Here is a 21344-nt window from a genome sequence, read left to right as displayed (position 1 = left end):
TATGATCCTGGAAAGGTGTCTTGAAGCCAGAGCTTAATCTTATTCTAGAGCAATACAGGAGGTACTGGGATATGATTAAAAGGAGTCACATGGTTAGTTTTGTGTTTTTAGCAGCATTGTGGAGGAAGGATTGGAGTAGGGAGAGATTTGTGGCAGAAAGGGCCCTTTTAGGTCATGGCTATGGGAGAAAAATAAGAAAGGCATTGATGCAAAAATGATTTGTAAATAAGAAATGGCAAGAGTTGACAACTAATTGAATATATGGAAGAGATAATGAAGGGTAAAGGTTAATACTAAGGTTGCTGACCTGTGTGACTACAAGGTAGGTTGGTGATGTTTTTCCCCAAAAAAGGGAAGCTCTGGAAGATGGGTTACCTTTGAATGAAACTATGAAAAGCATGGCAATTGTGCCCTCAAGTTTACTTTCTAATAAATTGGAATTAGTCAAAAAGGATTTATCAAGTACTTAATATACATTAAGAACTTTGCTATGGGCTGGGGGTACAAATAAAGGCAAAAACGGAAAAGGAGACAAGAAACAGCTATACCTGTAAGACATAGAGCATAGATAGAAATTTCAGGGGGGGGAGGGCCCTAATAGTGGGGGAACATGAAAGGCCTCTTATATTAGATGGGATTTGACTCAGCTTTTGAAGGAAGCCAGTAAATATAGGTAAAGAGTTTGGGGAGATATTTTAGGCTTGGAGGACAGTGGCATATATGAGAGACAGCAAGAAAAATGTTATTGTATTAGAATATTCAGAGGGGCATAAATAAACCTGGAAAGGTAGAAAGAATCCTGATTTTGAAACGCCAAATAAATAAGAGATTTCATATTTAATCATGCTGGTAATAGGGACCTAGTAGAATTGAGTAGAAAGTAGCTAACTTAAAAAAAAAAAAACAGTTGGACAGCTGAGTGGAAGATTGGAATGGGGAAAGACTTGAACAAGGGAGAACCAATCCTAGTCAAGGGATTAGGTAATGAGAACCTGCACCAGGTTAAGAAGTATGTGAATGTGAAGAAGGTAGAAATGACAGTGCTTAGCAACAGATTAAATAATGATTTGGGGATGACACCAAGATTTGTAGGGTAATGAATCATCCCTAAGGAGGAAGTAATGGTCTGTAGAATTAAATAAGTGCAACAATAGAGCATCTCCCAGCGACAGTATTGATGGTGGCTTGATTACGGGGAAAATGCTCTTAAAGGAAAGATGAGGACTATGGGCCTTCTAATGCAGAGTCCAGTGGCCTAGCTCCTAGAGAACCGAGAGATAAATCTTTTGGACATGTTTAGTTTCTCTTGGATGTTCGAGTTTGAAATGTCCATTATACAGTTGATAACATAGGATTGAAGTTAATGGGACAGATAGTGGCCAAGTCATTGACAGGGACATGATAAAATAGGAGTTGATGACAGGTTGTTAAGAGTGTCAAAAAAGTTGGACCCCAGACAGAATCCTAGGGTATACTCACAAGTCATTGTAGAATGGAGCAGGAAGAAGTTAATAGGAGATCCAGGAGAGAAAGTCATCATAGGAGAACCTAGAGATGATAGAAGAGAGGGTGGTTAACTAGTATCAAATGCAGCAGAGGAGTATGGGGTAAGAACTGAAGAAAGATCATCACCTTTGGCAATTAAGAGATTATTAATAATTCTGGAAAGAACAGTTTCACTTGGGGGACAATGGCAAGGGTTAGCCAGAATACAAAGGAGTGGGGTGTGGGAGGAGAGAAGGAATAATCAGAAAGTGTAGGGGAAGAAGAGCCTAGGACACAATAGCTGGAGTGATGGAAGGGCCTAGTAAAGGTTTCTCAAGTATACAGAAGACTTGGGCATTTTAAAGGAAGGCAGCTAAGAAAAAAATCAATAGAGATTGAAAATAAATGAAAAGGTATGGAATTATTGATGGTGCAAACTTCAGAAGAAGATGGGAAGGGGGTGGAATCTTGGTTTGCTGTTGGTGGTGGCAATTTGGAACAAACGAGTAAAATGGGAATAATTACATTGGGAGGTGACAGTGAATGGCCTTATCTAAATAGATGAGTTCCTTGGGCAAGATGTGGAGGAAAGGAATGGTGTGGGAAGAGATTTCCAATAGCATTTCAGGAATGGAATAAATAATCATTTTTTAGGATTGCTTTTTGAAATCTTAGTACATGGATTATCAGCTGTGAAAGGCTTAACATTTCTCAGCAATTCAATGATTTAGGACAAATTCTGTGAAGGACTTAGACAAACAATACTATTCACCTCCAGGGAAAGAACTGGAGGCAGACTGCAGATGAAAGGCAGCTAGTATTTTCTTCATTTATTTCTTTTTATTTTATTTATTTGTTTTTATTTTAGGATTTTGCTCGCATTTGTATAACTTGGATCAAATTACTTACCATTTCTGGGGGGGGAGGGGTAAAGGACAGAAATTTAAGAAAGTATATGTTGAAAACTGTTATTACATGTAATTGAGAAATAAAATATTTTTAATAGAAATCTTAGTACATGACTTTGACTGGGAAGTGGTGTCTTAGGATTCTATTGTAAAGAAAGTATCTGGCTAACTGATATATTGAGTGAGATGTTGTTTAACATGTTTGATGTATCTTGAAATGTTTCAGTGTTTAGGGTTTATTTGTGTGCTTGTCTGAACTTAGAAAATATAACTGAGCTTTTAGGAGCAGGGATTTGCCCTATTTTTATGTATCCCTCTTGGCTCCATGCTTCATACATTAGCACCGGGACCTCTAATATATGTTTGAATCAAATTAACTTTTCTAAAGCCAAGCCAGTATAATTATGACAGCAATTCACCAGTTATTCATTAGAGAACATGTTGAAGTGAGCCTTGAGAATGGAAATCCAGTTAAAGACCAGAGAGAGACAGATGACTATACTACAAGGCAGGATTAAGTAAGTGATTACATTTTCATTTCTTGGATTATGGAAAATTGATATTCTTCCAGAATTTTAAGGACAATGATATAGTCTGTTATCATTTGATATGGGAATTGTCATGACCATCACTGCCCTTTATTTTTGAGAGAAGGCAATTTCAGAGTATAAAAGGTAGTCATATAACTTAAGAAATATATGACATCCTAGACATAAGTAACCTAACTTTTTGAGGCATAGGTTGTTAACTATATTTTTAAATTTTAGTGATGGTATTCGAGGATTGAATACCTCAAATAATAGTTGCTAAATCTGAACTGTAAAAGGTTTTTTTTTGTGTGGTTTTTAAACTTGGAATTTATTTAAATTTCATTTAACTTGTTCATTTTTGTCACTTTCATTTCTAAGACTCTTTAATACTATAATTGAGAAACTGTATATATGGGCAAGGATGCTTTAGGGATTGGGCAATTAAACTTGGCCAGACCTCCTTGTTAGAGAGCTCTGAATATTATCCCGGTTACCATTCTATTTGTGAATTTTTGTATTCATATAGATTACATAAGAAAGACAAAAATAAAACTTTCTTCCAACTACAATTTGATACTTAACCACAATTTTTATTTTATGTATGGTTTCTTGATGTCAGGTAAAAAGTAATGTCAGAAAATGTTGAACTTCTAACTGAAATAAGAATGGGATTGTAGTCCTTCATAAAAGGCCAGGGCTATATTCTAATGTTTATGTCTGCCCCTTTTGTTTGTTAGAATTTAAGTTTATGTACAAATATGTACATAATCAGAAGTAAAGCAAGTGATATTGGTAGAGAGAAGCCAAAGGCCAGTAATTCTTATGTTCTAAATTATTTTTTTAATTTTTATTTTTTAGAAAAATTTTCCATGGTTACATGGGTCATGTTCTTACTTTCCCCTTCACCCCCCCAACTACCACCCCCACACGCTCATTTCCACTGGTTTTAACATGTGTCAACTATCAAGACATATTTCCATATTATTGATAGTTGCATTGGTGTGGTAGTTTCGAGTCTATATCCCCAATCATGTTCTAAATTAGTATTGAATATGTCTAAAAATTGCAGTTCTAGTTCAAACTATTTACTTTCTTTAAATGTCATCAATTGTTAAATTCAATTTACTGGGCACAGAATACTGTATATTTTAGAATCTAGCACTATCCCCATTTAATAACATTAATGTGTGGCAACACACCTATACTTCATATAGTTACTATAGAATTTTAATTCTGAGCCATCCTATAGAACTTAGCTTTGAAGAAGGAAAAAAAAAAAACTACCAGGAAAGAGTTGGTAGATATGTAGAACAGCTTCATTTTTTTTTTTTTTAAAGTATGGATTCTAAGGCAGATATGGGGCTAGGCAATTGGAATTAAGTGACTTGCCCAGGGTCACACAGCCAGGAAGTATTTGAAGCCAGATTTGACCACAGGACCTCCCATCTCCATAACTCCCTCTCTATTGAGCTACCTTAGCTGCTTTTTTGTTGTATAAATCTAAGAATTCTTTCTGTTACGAGGTAGTGCTAGCAAATTTAAGAATTATCTCAGTTATCTTGATTTCTACTCTTCTAAGTCATTTTTCTTATGATATTAACTAACCTGTTATTTTATTTCATTAAGATACTTTAAATAAAAGCCATTAAAAGTGATAACAGTTATATATGACACCTTTTTAAAAGTTGAGTATATGAATCTTTGAATCATGAAAAGTATTGTTTATAGTGTATTATATTTTGTATAATGTGTGAGTTATTGATCCTTAGGTCAGTTAGACAGTATTTGTATTGATACTTATTTTCCCCATTATTAAGAATTCTGGCTCATTTATTTAAATTGGTAGTCAAATCAAGGTGACCAAAATGAAACCCTAGTCATTTTTGCTTCTGGAAGGCCAGATGTTATATGTAGCCTTAGAAATGCTTTTGTTGAGTTTAAAGGCTTTAAGGAAGACAGGTGTAAAAACACATCATTGATTTGACAACAAACTAATTTCAGAACAGTCTAATTTGCTAATCAAGTCCAGTTGATAAACTAAAGCATTGAACAAATAAGGCAATTAATTTTAAATATTAAATCAAAAGCGACTTTTTGGTACAAACTACATGAATCATTTAATAGAATATTGAATAGTATCTATAGTTAATTGGCACTACTAATAATGGTGAAACTTAAGAATGAATTTGGGTTAAGTACTTTATAAAATTGGGATATTCACACTTTTTGAAAAAATATTATATTCTTTACACTTGAACTCTTTAAATTGAAGCCATTCATGTATATTCATTTCATCTTCATTCCTAGTGGAATAAAAAAATATAAATTATTGTAATTGTTCACTCTTGTGATTTGTTTCGTTTAAATCTGTTCCTGAGTTATGGTGCTATCATTAGTGTGAATGGACTATTGCCCCTTGGTGGGAATGTTTCAGTAAAACCGTGTTGGAATTTATTGCTAGGAAAAGGCTATATGATTGTGGTGGAAAATAAAGTTAAGCAATATACTATAAAAATCAGTTTTATTCACAGATTTTCTAATAGTGGAAAATGACAACTAAATTTAGAATATGTTAATTTCCAATTGGTATGTTCTTATGACCAGATGGCTTTAGAAAGCAGTTGTAGGTTTTCAAATAAGTTAAATTCTAATTTTCATATATTACCGTTTGTAGGACAAAGTATTTTTTATTTGTTTATTTATTTATATATATATATATAGAGAGAGAGAGAGAGAGAGAGAATATATGTGTGTGTTGGAAGGCAAAACAGCTGTAGGTAAGATCTAGACAATGACTTGCCCAAGCCCATGACCACATAGTTTGTGAATGCCTGGGGTCAAATTTGAACCTAAGATCTCCCATCTTTAGGTTTAAATCTTATCTACTTAGCTGTCCCCTACAATGAAGTCTTAAAGGAAATTTAACAATAATAGGATATTCATTGTGATTCTTGTGTTGTTCTGACCTATTGGACCTGTGACAATATGATGAAACATATTCAAACCTATTTAGTCATGATAGCCATCCTCAGATAAGCTTTAACTTACTGCTTTGAAATCATGTGAAAGATCAATAAAAAAGATAGTCTTTGTTTAAAAAAAGGTTATTGTTACTAAAAGTACTTTGGAGTTCTGTAAAAGAAAATCCAGCACATTATAATCTTATTTATTTCGGCTCACAGGACCACCTCTATTCTATATCCTACTCCGAGAAAAATGGGCATTTTTCATCAAATGGGTTTTCTAGTATTTGTATTACATGGACTCTCAATTAGAAAACACTGTTATGGATAGGAATGTTTTGATGAACCTTCACCCTTGATGAAGGAACTGTTTTTATGCCTCAGACACTTGCACAGAATAATAATTTTAAATATGTATAGGAATTACAAAGTAAGTCAGTAGTATTGAAATAATTCCCTAGAGAACTTCTACCTTGATTTATGTATACACTGGACATGAAAATAGTAAAAACACTTGGCAAACATTTCCTTTATGCCTTATTTTATTATTGATAAATGAGAGGACTTGTTAATACTTTTAATTCTTTTTAGATCTTTTGGAGATGTAGTACAGAGAGATGTCTTATTAAAGAGCCATTAAGTTTACATTCTGCTCTTTTCATGAAATTTTTTTTTTTTTTTTTTTTTTGGAGTTAATAAACATGAAAGGATCTTTTGTCTATGCCTTCAGTAAGCTGTGACTATAAAAGATGTCTGCTGTAGAATCATTTTTTGAAAGTCTTTCCTATTTCCTTTTCACACTTTGAACTAGAAGTTTTTTGGTGTATTTAGATTATTCTCAAAGATTCAGACCCGGAGAAAATAGGCATATAGATGGTTTAGCAGTTATTTTTGAGGTAATAATGTCATATCCTTAGGTTTTGTTTTGATCTTTCTTTTAACATGTTAACTTGTTTCCTGAGTTAGTGTGTATGTGTATGTGCTGATATTAATTGATAGCTTCTCATTCAGAGTATAATATTTGGATGTGAGGTTTCTTAAGCCTTTAAACTGTCATACTCATGAAATGTTTTCCATTTTCTCCCCTGCCATTCTCTTTAGTGGACCCATCTTTGTACCAAAAAGTATTTTTAAAATTTAAAAGTAAATGCTAATTTAGAAGACTCTTTAATCTATACCTTTGTAGGATTTTGCTTCCTCATCTAAGTAATAATTGTTGCTACATGAGCTATGCTAATTTATCTGGAATTTGATCTTGCAAAATGCTTATCATGGCCACTGTATTACAAAATAACCAAATGTATATCCCATGAAATCTTCCTTATTGCTCTTAGGTCCTTCCTTTCTTCTTTTCTTTTCTCTTTTCTTTTCTTTTCTTTTCTTTTCTTTACTTTACTTTACTTTACTTTACTTTACTTTACTTTACTTTACTTTACTTTACTTTTCTTTCTAGGCCCTTAACTTCTATGTATTGGCTCCTTGGTGGAAGAGTGGTAAGGGTGGGCAATGGGGGTCAAGTGACTTGCCCAGGGTCACACAGCTGGGAAGTGTCTGAGGCCGGATTTGAACCTAGGACCTCCTGTCTCTATGCCTGACTCTCAATCCAATGAGCTACCCAGCTGCCCCCTCTTAGGTTCTTTATAAAGATCAGTGCCTTTATTTGCCTTACCAAGAAGAAAGCTGTATGTGATTCTAAAATTAGATGCAACTTCATTCTGTCTTCCAATTTTATCACAAAACTCAAGTTTGACTTGGTTCAGTTCTTGTATTTAAATAGTATATTTACTTGTTGGTCTCTGAACAAGGATCTTCTTTCAAGTATAAACAACTATTATTACTTATAGGTCATCTAAAAATTAGTCACATAAATATTTTCTACCCCTTTTCTTACCACCTTGCCATCATCCATGACAAAAGTAGTATTAATCTCATTACTATTAATATGGGTAAATCTTAAGGGGAAAATATTCAGGATAAATTGTCAAATTAAAATTTTTGGTTGTGTTTACAACTAAGTAAATGCAGAAAATAAAAGCTATCATTTTAAAATTATAGGTGATAATTTGGGCCATCTTTTTTTGTAGTTATCATTCCTTAGGGCCTTTCGATATATTGATATACGGTTCCCTTTTGACATAATAATAGTAGTTAATACATATGAAAAGACCATGTCACTAAAGTATAACATTGTTTTTCCAGGAATCAAAAAATACGTTGTTGGCCTTATCATAAAAACTTCATCTGACCCAACATGTGTAGAGGTAAGATTTCAACATGAAAAAAGGCTAGTTCAATCAACCAGCACTGGCTCTTGAGTCAGAGAATCTGGGTTTGCATCAGATGGACTGTGGGGATCCTACCTAGCTCTAGGTCTAGTCCTAATTCATCTATACCTGGGTATAGCATCTAGACTCTTGGCTTTCCTGTCCTCTTCCCCCGCTCCCCCCCCCAAAACAAGCAATAAACTTTGATAGTAACAATATGGTGAAAGTCTTTGATCAAAGCTCATTTAGACCCTTTTTATGAACTAACCTTACCTTTCCCCCTACTTTTTTCCCTAGAAAGAAAAGGTATATATTGGAAAATTGAATATGATTCTCGTTCAGGTAAGCTTTCTACCCCAGTGTCCTTATAGAAATAATATCTCAAATATAGTTTATGACTTATGAAATTGACTAAATCAATACTTAAAAATGGATACAACTATTTGTAATTGTATTGACTTATTGTCTAGACCAGTGAAGGGCAAACTACTGCCTGAGGCCATATGTGAATTCCCTGAAAAGTTCTATCCTGCTGCCAAGGTTACTAATACAATGAGTAGGATACACTACCACGAAACTTCAAAAGAGTTGCCTTAGAAACACTGACATGGACATTTCCTTTCCTTTGGCCCCCTCTTTAAAAAGTTTGCCCATCACTGCTCTAGACATTTTTAAGCTTCATTTTTTTCCCAGAGGGCACTTGTGCTCACACACGCTCCCTCTTTCTCATATATGATGTTTTAAAACCAAATACATGTTATATCAACCAACTTGTCTTCCTACCTTCTCTTCCTCCTTCTGGTGCTGGCAGGAGATTTGATCTGATTTATACATGTATTATCATGCAAAACATTTTCATCTTATGGAGAGTCTAGACATCAATGTGGAGTTTAGGACCTTGGGGAAATACCATTCTTTGAGGAACTGCAGCTTTTTATTCCTAGTGCTGTCCTTTTAATGTTTGTTCAAAGAAAGATAGTTTATCCTTTTTAAAGGAGTGTGATGCAATTGGGGGCTTTCGTCAAGCCTCTCTGTAAAACAAAGAATATGAGTAGATAGTACTGACAAGACTTTATCTTGAGGAAGAACATTTGTTTGATCACATGGTTTGATGGGGGTATACACTCTAAATTAGAGGTTCCCAAACTTTTTTGGCCTACCGCCCCCTTTCCAGAAAAAATATTATTTAGTGCCCCCTGTCACATACTATTACCGCCCCTAAATGCACCTGTGGTCATCACTGCCCCCTGGATCACTGCAGCATCCACTGGGGGCGGTGGTACCCACTTTGGGAATCACTGCAGTCACTACTGTATCACTATTGCAAATATTAATAATATGGAAATAGGTCTTGATCAGTGATACATGTAAAATCCAGTGGAATGGCTTGTTGGCACAGGAGGGGGTGGGGCGGGGGGGGAGGGTAGGAAAGAACACAAATCATATAACCATGGAAAATATTCTGAATTAATCAAATAAATTAAAAAAAAGAAGACTTTACCTTATTGGGTATTCTCAGGTAGCTGGTAGTCAGTATAGCCTAAGGTTTGCTCCCTTTTTTTAAGCCTTTTTTTCCCCCCTCATTTGATTTTTTTAAAAATATTTTCCCATGGTTATATGATTTATGTTCTCTTCTCCCCCCCCCCCCCTCCGCCCCCAGCTGACTAGCAATTCCACTGGATTATACATGTATTCTCACTCAACTTTATTTCCATATTACTCATTTTTGTAATAGAGTGATCTTTTACCCTTATGAACAAGTGATAAATTATGTTTTTCTTTTGCACTTATTCTACTTCAGAATTATCCTGGATCATTGCATTGCTCTTAGTAGGAAATTATTACATTTGGTCATCCCATAATGTTTCAGTTACTGTGTATAGTGCTTGTTTCACTATACATCAGTTCATGGAGATCTTTCTAGTTTTATTTAGAAATCAAGCAGTTCATCATTCCTTATAACAGTATTTCATCACCAATCGTGTACCACCGTTTGTTCAGCAATTCCTCAGTTGAGGGATACCTCCTCATTTTCCTATTTTGCTACCTCAAAGAGCACAGTTAAAAATATTGTGATCTCTTTGGTTTACAAATTTAGTAGTGGTATTGCTGGGTCAAAAGGCATGAAGTCTTTTAAAGCCCTTTGGGCATAATTCCACATTGCCTTCCAGAATGGTTAGATCAATTCACAACTCCACCAGCAATGCACTGAGTGTACCAATTTTGCCACATCCCCTCCAACATTTATTATTTTCCTTTATTATCATATTGGCCAATCTGCTAGATATGAGGTAGGACCACAGAGTTGTTCTGATTTGCATTTCTCTTAATCAGGAAGTATTTAGGACACTTTCATATGCTTATTGATAGTTTTGATTTTTTTTTTTTATCTGAAAGCTGTCTTCATATCCCTTGACCATTTGTCAATTGGGAAATATCTTGATTTCTTGTCCATTTGACTTAGTTCTTTATATTTGAGAAATTAGACCTTTGTCAGAATTTTGTTATAAAAATCTTTTCCCAGTTTGTTGCTCCCCTTCTAATTTTTTTTTTAATCCATATCTTCAGTCTTAGAATCTATACTGTATATTAGTTTGTCTAGACAATGGGGGTTAAGTGACTTGCGCAGGATCACACAGCTAGGAAGTGTCAGGTCAAATTTGAACCCAGGACCTCCCATCTCTGTCTGGCTCTTAATCCACTGAGCCACCTAGCTGCTGCCTCCCCTTCTAATTTTGGTAGCATTGGTTTTGTTTGTACAAAGCCTTTTAAATATCAAAATTGTTCATTTTACATCTTCTTATGTTCTCTGTCTCTTCCTTGGTCTAATTCTTCCTTTACCTAATTTACTTAAAATTTCCCTCTTAAGTTTTAGTTTATCTTTTACCCATTTTGAATTTATCTTGTTAAAGGTTATGAATTGTTCTAAACCTAATTTTTCCCTTACTATTTTCCAATTTTCCCAGCAGTTTTTGTTGAAGGACAGAAACTTAATTATAAATGACCCAAAATAATTTTGCATCTTGTACATTTAGATCTTAAAACAAGAATGGCCAAAACACTGGCCAACCTTCATCAGTGACATTGTAGGAGCAAGTAGGACCAGTGAAAGTCTCTGCCAGAATAATATGGTGATCCTTAAACTATTGAGTGAGGAAGTATTTGATTTCTCCAGTGGACAGATAACTCAAGTGAAGGCAAAGCATTTGAAAGACAGGTGAGTATTCGTTTATAATTTCATAATAGAATTTTCTAAAAGTTATTACTCTCCAAAATGGGTATTAGCATACTTGAGAAATAAAAGCTTTTGAGGCCGAAATTGAGCTTTGTTCTTTTGAATACAGGGATTCGGAAATCTTTATGATGAATGGGGGTGGGGGGGGTTGAGAAAGAAAGAAAGCCACCTGCATATAATGAAGTAAATAAGAAAAATAATCCTAAAGCAAACCACCCTTGAATTAGTCTCAAGTGAATCGACACATTTGTGATCACTTTTCTCCATAGTATTTTTTGTAGTATGTTATTTGTATTTCTTTAAGTTTCAATAATTCCAAATTCAGTGGAGGGGGAGATACCAGTAGCTTACAAACCTAGATAATGAATTAATTGGAAATTATAATTTTTCTTCCATGAATGGGAAAGGGAAAATTTCAAAAGATTGTGAAATAGCTCTTCCCCCAGGAGGGGAAAATCTTTTTACTAATAGAAACATGTTCATGAAAAAACATTCCCTTATAAGATGTTTATACTGTTTTACACAGGAATATAAAATTGTATCGGGAAAAAAATAGGTAGATTTTGCTAGACCTTTTTTGTCTTTATTTGTACATTAAGGAGATTTTTTATATTTTCTCTGGATTAAAAAAAGCATTGACTAAGTTTTTAGGATGGAATCAGATGGCAAAATTCCACTGAGGGTAATTTATATATCACTTTTAAGCAGTTAGCTAAATGGCCTTATTGTTTTATTATTCTTAACATGAGGTAATTGATAGTTGGGAGGGAAGCAAAATAGAAACTTAATTTTATTTATCTTTAATTGTTTTATGACTAAAGTAGTCTATAATGCAGGATGCCTTGGTCATAGAATGGTTCATGAAGTGGAATTTAAACCTTAAATTCTTAATTTCATATTTAGAAAAGAACAAGGAAAATATAAAAATTACTGCTTGTGTTTTCTGTAGATGTTCTAATTCTAAACATTTTGATCACTTTTTTATAGCATGTGCAATGAATTCTCACAGATATTTCAGCTGTGTCAGTTTGTGATGGTGAGTATTTTTATTTTCAACTTTTTTTAAAAATGAAAACACTTTTTAGAAGATAATTACTGAAGGTATGTTTTCTTGGCAGGAAAATTCCCAAAATGCCCCACTTGTACATGCCACTTTGGAAACATTGCTAAGATTTCTTAACTGGATTCCACTGGGATATATATTCGAAACGAAGTTAATCAGCACATTAATATATAAGGTATATTTAATTTTTTTCTCTTATAGGTAAATAATTAATGTGATTTGTCCATTCATGTAAGGTTTAATGTTAGATAAGAGTAATGTGTATATTGTGTATGTATAGAGCAGTGATGGTGAACCTATGGCATTCAGAGCGTTCTCTGTGGGCACTTGGTCACCCCCACACTCAACAGTTCAGGTAGAGCTGCTCCCCTCTCCCAGCAGCCCAATGGGAGCACACAGCAGATAGGGTGGGTAGTTCACAGGCAGCAGAGCTGGAGGAAAGCAGTGTGCTAGAGCAACTCCCCTCCCCCCTTGCTACACTGTCTGAGGTCATTCTTCACTTCCTCTGCCCAGCAAGCTCAATGGGACCGCTTTCTCCCTCCCCTTTATGTGAGGATGGGGATGTGACACTCCATCTCTAAAAGGTTCACCATCACTGGTATAGGGTCTATAGTATTATTTGTGTGTGCTTTTAGTTGCTTCATGATTCATGATTATCTTGGTTTCTCAACTTTCTTTTAGGATTTTTCCCTGCAAGTACTCTTAATCCAGAAATGTAAATTGTGATTGCTTAGAAACTGCATCCTGCCCTATTTCTGGATTGGTAGTTTTTAATACTAAGATCCATATTGTGTTGATGTCTAATAACAAATACAGCTAACATTTATGTAACATGTGCCATCCAACATGCTGTAGTGTTCTATAACTATTACATTTGAATCTTTAGATCAACCCTGAAAGGGCTAAGTACTAAATAAATGTTAGCAAAAGTTTACCTTAATGGTATTTTGTGTTATCTAACACTTAGAGATGAGGCAAATCATGGAGTGGTGGGTATATAGTAGGTTAAGAATTTGAATACCAAAAATTTCATTTACTGGGGAAATAATAGTAATATGTGGCAAATCAGTTTTCTTGTTTTTTCTATTCCTGTAACATTTTATGTCCTCACTTGATAAATTTCTCATTAAAATGCTTTTTACAGGTTCAATTATTAATGTGTCACTTTTTTTTCCCTATTAGTTTCTAAATGTTCCTATGTTTCGAAATGTCTCTCTGAAGTGCCTCACTGAGATTGCTGGTGTGAGTGTAAGCCAATATGAGGAACAATTTGTAACGTTATTCACACTGACAATGATGCAACTTAAACAGGTAACCTTTCATTAGTTAGAATGATTTTTTAAAATTAAACTTTATGGTAAATCAGTATTTTCAGAATGTTCATGAATCTCTTAAGAGTTAATCAAAAAGATAGGTATGGAATTATTGATTCCTTGTAAAATTAGGCCTTATCAAAGCAATCAAAGGTTCTGGGACAGCTAGATAGTTCAGTGAATTGAGAGCCAGGCCTGGAGATAGGAGGTACCAGGTTCAAATCTGGCCTCAGATACTTCCTAGCTCTATGACCCTGGACAAGTCCGTCAGCTCCCATTACCAAGCCATTATTGCTCTTCTGGCTTTGAACCAATACACAGTATAGATTCTAAGTGGAAGGTACAACTTTTAAAAAAAAAATGTGTAAGCGAGATAAAACTGTATATATGATGTAGAAATATTCCATTTCTTCAGTTTATATATTCAGCAAGTCTTGTTTGAAGTAACTATTTTTGATTTACTGTGTTAACCTGAGCTACATGAAAAATTATAAGGGAAAAGATGCATGGAGAGGATTGTGATTGGATTTGAATAGAGCCAAAATTTTTGGTAATATTTAAATAAGGTAGCTAATAATAGGGAACCCTTCTTTAAACTAAATATTACTTAAAATAACAGTTTAGAATAGGTAAGAGATGTGCTCTTAGTTTTACTGCTCAATATATGACTTAATACTTATCTTTTATTTTCAGATGTTACCTTTAAATACCAATATTCGACTTGCTTACTCCAATGGTAAAGATGATGAACAAAATTTCATCCAGAATCTCAGTTTGTTTCTCTGTACCTTTCTTAAAGAACACGGTCAACTTATAGAAAAGCGATTAAATCTCAGGGAAACATTGATGGAGGTAGAATTTTTCTTTTCCTCTTAGTCAAAAAGTGATTTCTCTAAAGGTTTAATGTTAACATTAAGTGCTAAGAAATGACTAAATGCATAAATTTTCTCTTTTCAGCTTATCTTGACTAAAACTTAAAATATATTTTAGAAGTTATTTCTGCCCCAAATTTTCTTTTTAAATAACCCTAATCTTCTGTCTTAGAATTGGTATTATCAGTTCCAAGGCAGAAAAGCAATTGGGGTCAAGTGACTTGCCCAAGGTCACATAGCTAGACCTCAGGTCCTCCTGACTTATATCCACCGTGCTGCCTACTTGCCCTTTCCCTAAACAGATATTGTACTTTTTAAAAACTTCTGTTATATTATGTAACAGAATATAGTATATAGTATAGAAATATATGCTGGGTCAGCTGGGTAGCTCAGTGGATTGAGAGCCAGGCCTAGAGACGGGAGGTCCTAGGTTCAAATCCGGCCTCAGACACTTCCCAGCTGTGTGACCCTGGGCAAGTCACTTGACCCCCATTGCCTACCCTTACCACTCTTTCACCTATAAGTCAATACGCAGAAGTTAAGGGTTTAAAATTAAAAAAAAAAAAAAAGAAAAGAAAGAAATATATGCTATACATTTCTGACATTGCTTCGTACTTAACCTGTGTAGTAGCTATAATTATAATATTCAGTAGGGAAATGGTATGAGTTAAAGGTTCAAATAGCACATAATGGGGAGTGTATGTATACCTGTGTCTTACAGGGGTTAAATCTAGTTACTGCCATTTTTATGGTGAATTTTTAATACAGCCAGTTTTCCCTTACCTAAGTGGATTCCTTACTGGATGTCTACCTTTCATGGTGCTCTGTGTTGCCCTATTTCCCCCCTCCTGGGATGCAACCTACCGCTACTTCATTGGCTTAAATGAGAACCATCTCTACTTAAAGAACTTCGAATTTTTTAGGCAATAGTGAAACATTGAAGGTTTTGTTTCTAAACATTTTATGTGGAAGGTTACCGTCTCTTTCCAATAGAAACCTCTTAAAATAAATAAGCAGTTAAGCAAAAGAAATTAACGCATTGGCCATATCTGAAAAGTGTGCCTTTGTGCTTTATCTATCATAACTGCTGAGGGGCAAGAGATAAGCTTTACCTTCTGTTCTATGAAGTTGTGTTTGTTTACTGCATTCCTAAATCTTTCTATGTTATACTTGCATACATTATTATCAGTGTATAAATTCTTTTGGCTCTACACACTTTGTATCAATTCATGATTCTAGAAATATGAAGAATTCATTACAAAGTAGATAACCATAAAGAGAGGAGGAGAAAGCAAAAAAGATCATCTTAGCCTATTGGCTCCAAGGGCTATATTAATGTTAATGTTAATAGAAATGTATAATGTTAATAGAAATCAGGAGGGAAAATCAGTTTGGGATGGGAAGAGAGAGGACAATTACAGATTAATATTTGAAGTTTATTGGTAGGGCACCCAGGTAGAGATATATATTTAGCATGAGTTGGTATAATTTCTGGAAAACAGTTTGGAGTTGGGTGGTTTTCATAAAGGTAATGATTACAATAGTGGATATAAATTGAATTTTCTGTGGAGAATATAAAGTAGTAAGCATTTGAAGGTAAAGCCTTAAGGAAATTATTTGCATTTTGGGATTTAAGGAGGAAAACCTAATAAAGGCAGAGGTAGAAATTAAAACAGGAATGGAAAGATGTTTTAGGGCGAGAGAACAAAATCCAGAATGTCAGAAATATAGCTTGGATGAGAACAAAGAATGATTGACTTGGTCCGTCTTCAAAATGGAGGCATTTGGAGAAGGGTGAGATCACAGCATTAGAGGGACATTCCAGAGTGAAAAAGTAGAGGAAGCATGGTGGGGGGTGGCTCAGTATGGACTATTGCATTTTTTTTCTTCCTGCCCCCTCCCCCCCAACCAGATGGGCAGAGGACAGAAAGGACTGATGAAATCAAAGCATATAATTTATTTTAAAATTGAAATTACCATTTATACTTTGCAGTTTTTTCAGTGACTCTAGGAAGACTTTAAGACATAATCATCATTGATAATTATTAGTAGAAGGATGCCTTTCCTGTGAAGTGTATTTGTCTCAGAATGAAGGGGTAGGGGAACAAATCCAGAATATGTTCACAGAATTTTTAAAGTTGTCAGTTCTTTGGGGAACCTAGTGAAGCTAAATGATTATCTGAAATCACTTGGAGCCAATCGGCCTGTGGTTAACACCATGACTTTCTCTGCAAGATAAGATATTTATAGAGTATTACAGAAAAGATAAAGAACAATTTGCCTTCAATGAGAATATGGGGAAATTTCATAAAATATTTAATACGCCCAAGATATGATATACAAAGATACTACAGTAAAATTTTAAATTTGTCTTTTATATGGAGAAGTTTATTGGTATAAAGATTAATTTGATAGAGGACAATTTTGCTCCTTTGTATATATAGGCTCTTCATTATATGTTGTTAGTATCTGAAGTAGAAGAAACTGAAATCTTTAAGATTTGTCTTGAGTATTGGAACCATCTGGCTGCTGAACTCTACAGAGAAAGTCCATTTTCTACATCTGCCTCTCCGATGCTCTCTGGAAGTCAACATTTTGATGTTCCTCCCAGGAGACAACTTTACCTACCTGTATTATCCAAGGTAACTTAACACTATCTGAAATATCTAGTTTGCTTTTTTAAATCGATCCTTTCTCCTAGCAGAAAATAAGCTTGGATGACCCAAATTTATTATATTTGATGCTTAAGACTTGATGAAAAAAATTCCCTATTTGGACCCCATCCATTTTTTGACTGCCAGCATAGGGAGCTTCTGTTGACCTCATTCATTCTGTATCTTTTCCATCTCTTTGTCTAGAATTTGATGTTCTTGGTGACATGACTTATAATTCTAGGCACCCTTATATAGCTCCATTATACCTTGGGTCACATAACTTTTCTAAGATTTTGGAATTTAAAAATTTACAATTATAGCATCACTGTAAGGAATTAAATTAAGGGTTTGACTAAAATATGTGACAATTCTAAAATAATATGGTGAATGCCAATTTAAAATATCATAGCTCAAGTCAAAATGACTTTTAATAGCTTTTATTTACAAAAGGTTGGAAATAGTGAAAGTAGAGATACAAAAAGAGGGTAGAGAAGATGTCTACTCTGTCCCACTATATATTGCTCTGGCCCTGGCTCAGCCCTCCTTTAATCCCTGGAGTTCCTCCTCCAAGAAGGGAAGACCTCTCCAAAACTAATCTCTCCAGACACCAGGAAAGGAAGGCCAGCTACTCACATACTCACACCCAAGAGGCAGTACCAAGTCCCAGGTTACCACTCAAAGACGACTACTTGCAGAAGAGACTTTCTAGCCGAAGAAGTTCAGGGCTTTTATAGTGACTTCTTGTCCCTTCCCCTCTTCACAGAGGCCAATTACAGCTTCCAAATTGCCCAGCACTGCCCAGAGGGGCAGTGACTTTGGGATCTACTTCTCACCTCTGAGGGTGTTAACTCTTATGAAGGTATCAACTTTTTAGTTTTAGTTTTTTTATCAACTTTTTTTTTTTTTTTTTTTTTTTTTAGAATTCACAAGTTTCTGGCTGATTTGATTGAGTTATCACCCACTTCAGCAAGTGACTTGTGGAACACTCTTACATAGTGTTAAGTAGGGATGCTTGAGTTCTGGAGTTATCATGAATTTTAGCAAGTGACTTGTGAATTATCTTACTTGATGGCTTACAAAGTGTTAAGTGGGGGTGTTTTCAGTTTTGGTTGATAAATTTAAAAATTGCTGATGCTAGACAAAGTCTTAATTCATACTTCACAATCCCTCCCTCCCCCATTCTTTGGGAGACTAATCTCCCCAATGAATTATTTAACCAATTTATACTTCTAACAATTGTCTGGCTACAGGTGCATACCATATTGTACTTTTCTAAGAGGAAACTACAATAGTTAGAGATCAGGCAGACGAATAATCTGTTACGATTAAAAATGATAAAGACTGATATTATATAATAATAGAAATTAGTAGTTTAATTAAAGCCATGGCCATGCTGGTAAAATATATATGGCCGCGCCTATCTTTTATATTTACCGCCGGAGCCCATCTTCTAGCCAGCCCTCAGGAAGGTCAAGAGGCCTTACTTTTGGATCTCCTCCCATTTAAATTGTCCTATGCGTGGGGATGCAGGCGTCCCCACGCCCAAAGAACCGAAAACCCGTTGGACCACAGGAAATGTAGTTTGATAGTCTCCACATGTCCATAGAAAATAAATATATATATACTTTTAAATGGCATCTCCCAAATTCCAATTATGCAAATCCCCTTTGGTATAAGACTTTACGTTTAGAATGTGTTCAAACCCCTTCAGTTCAATCAGTTACCACCCTAAAGTTCATTCTGGATCTTCTGATGCAGTGGAGGTTTCTTTGTGACACTTTTTCCGAGCAGCAGGAGTTACCAAGGTTCTTTTCCTGAAAATTATGCAACTGCAGGAAACTAGGTGATCCAAACAATGCTTGAGCCACTTGGGAGGACTGAGTTCTGAACCTTACTTGAGACATTTTGATGATAAGGGTAATAGTTGTGGGGCCTTAAGACATGTCATTTAACCTCCCTTTACCCTGCATTACATCATCTAAAATGAAAAGTGATAGTAGTAATATCTTTCTCATGGGGATGTTGTGAGGTTTGAATGGGATAATATGTATGTATTGTTTTTATTTAAACCCTTGCCTTCTGTCTTAGCATCAATACTGTATATTAGTTCTAGGGTAGAAGAGCAGTGAGGACTAGGCAATGGGGATTAAGTGACTTGTTGTTCAGGGTCACATAGCTAGGATGTCTCCGAGTCTAGATTCGAACCCAGGACTTCTTGTATCTAGGCTTTGACTCAAAATACACTGAAGTATCCAACTGCCTCAGCATATAAATAAAGTGTTTTGTAGACCATAAGGTTTTATATAAAAGCTCTCCAGCTATCTTTGGGCTACCACTTGTCATTGAAAAGATAATGTAATTTCCCTAATAAAATCACCCTTGGTTCTCTTTTATGGTCATTTCTGGGCCCAACTTGTCTGCCATACCTGACCCAAATATTACATTTACATGTTAACTCCTCAAAATGGATGTCAGTCACATTTTTATCCATTTATTTTTAATGTATGGATTATTAGGCTGCTTAATTTGATCTTGGCTAAGCATGGATCTCTTTGAAGAGACCCTCTACTGTTTTGGTGCTAAATATAAAAACTTAAAGGAAGACATCCACTTATTAAGTAAATCCTCATTAGAGGAATGTCAAAGAATTTCAATAAACAAAATGTGTATATGGTCTAATAAAAAATGGGAGGGAAGTGTCAATATGATCATATATCCATTGATGTATAAAGACCTAATGTTGAGGCATTTTCCCCCATTGATATATTCTAACTAGGTCCGTTTATTGATGGTGAGTCGAATGGCTAAGCCTGAAGAAGTTCTGGTTGTAGAAAATGATCAGGGAGAAGTTGTTCGAGAATTTATGAAGGACACAGACTCCATTAATTTATATAAGAATATGAGGGAAACATTAGGTAAGTTGATAGTAACTTTACATTTGAACTAGATGGGAATTCTTGATGATAATGTAGGAACATGCAGGGTGGAGGCTTGTGAGCCTCGAGTTTACTTGTACAACCATGAGAAAAGTAATAGTTCTCTCTACACTCAAGCAACCAGTGTGTGTAAGAAGTTGAAAGAATGAGCCTAGACAAGATACTAGTCTGTTTTGATATATGTAATGAGTTTTATAAAATAAAAGCTTCTTAAAATGTCCAGCACTTGCAGGGTAAGGCTGCAATATTTTTATTTTCTCTGTACATTTAAGTTGAAATAACAATGTTTTCTGTGTAAGTTTATTCAAAGCAATAAATATGAATGTGTACATTGTTTTGCAGAGCACAAGGTTGGGGGTATGTGAATTAAAAAGTTATTGAGATGTTCTAAAATGAGATCATACTTGTAAAGTGCTTAGCATAATTTCTGGCTCCTAATATAGGCACTACATAAATGCTTGTTTCTAATTCCTTTTTTCCCCCAGTATATCTTACACATCTGGATTATGCAGACACTGAAAGAATAATGACTGAAAAACTTCACAATCAGGTGAATGGAACAGAATGGTCTTGGAAAAATTTGAACACTTTATGTTGGGCAATAGGCTCAATTAGTGGAGCGATGCATGAAGAGGATGAAAAAAGGTTTCTTGTTACAGTCATAAAGGTATGTGAATTTGTGTGTCTTTGTTCCTGTTATAGTTAGGAAACTTGGGAGATGGGGCCAAGCAGACAGGAAATCTGTGACCCTGAGCCAAATGACCCTTGTTGGATTTTACTAATCTGTAAAGAGGATATGGCATTTTAATTCAGAATTTTGTTACAAAGAAAGCAAGATATACATCTTAAAGCCTCACATATATTTAAAGATTACTGTGATCAGAAATGATGGTAGGATAACTAACATAATTCATCAAGTCTTAGAACCTGTATTTTTTGTTTAAATAATGCTGTGTGAATGGGCACTGTGACTGCTGCCTTCTCACACTCCCTAGATCAGGAAGAGGTAAGATAACTTTAGAAATCATCCATGTACCTAGGAAAGAACTGTTTAAAATGGAACATATCTCTAGCTGTCATTAAAGGTGATGCTTTAAGTTGGGGTTTTAATCTAGGGTCTG

General features: G+C 34.9%; 1 protein-coding gene across 1 annotated transcript in view; it reads left to right on the top strand.

Annotated features, from left to right (window-relative positions):
* XPO1 (exportin 1) overlaps positions 1 to 21344 on the top strand; it is a 69296-nt gene that overhangs the window by 35265 nt on the left and 12687 nt on the right. Inside the window, exons 5-14 of the mRNA XM_044663366.1 lie at positions 8086 to 8147; positions 8448 to 8492; positions 11186 to 11367; positions 12373 to 12421; positions 12504 to 12623; positions 13631 to 13759; positions 14455 to 14613; positions 17078 to 17275; positions 20064 to 20202; positions 20709 to 20890. Coding sequence (XP_044519301.1) covers positions 8086 to 8147; positions 8448 to 8492; positions 11186 to 11367; positions 12373 to 12421; positions 12504 to 12623; positions 13631 to 13759; positions 14455 to 14613; positions 17078 to 17275; positions 20064 to 20202; positions 20709 to 20890 — 1265 coding nt within the window. The remainder of the gene's footprint in view (positions 1 to 8085; positions 8148 to 8447; positions 8493 to 11185; positions 11368 to 12372; positions 12422 to 12503; positions 12624 to 13630; positions 13760 to 14454; positions 14614 to 17077; positions 17276 to 20063; positions 20203 to 20708; positions 20891 to 21344) is intronic.

The sequence above is a fragment of the Gracilinanus agilis genome, chromosome 2 (genome assembly GCF_016433145.1).
Source record: "Gracilinanus agilis isolate LMUSP501 chromosome 2, AgileGrace, whole genome shotgun sequence".
In the NCBI taxonomy this organism is placed as follows: domain Eukaryota; kingdom Metazoa; phylum Chordata; class Mammalia; order Didelphimorphia; family Didelphidae; genus Gracilinanus; species Gracilinanus agilis.
The sequence above is the reverse complement of the archived record's forward strand: the minus strand, read 5'-3'. Positions and strand labels throughout refer to the sequence as shown.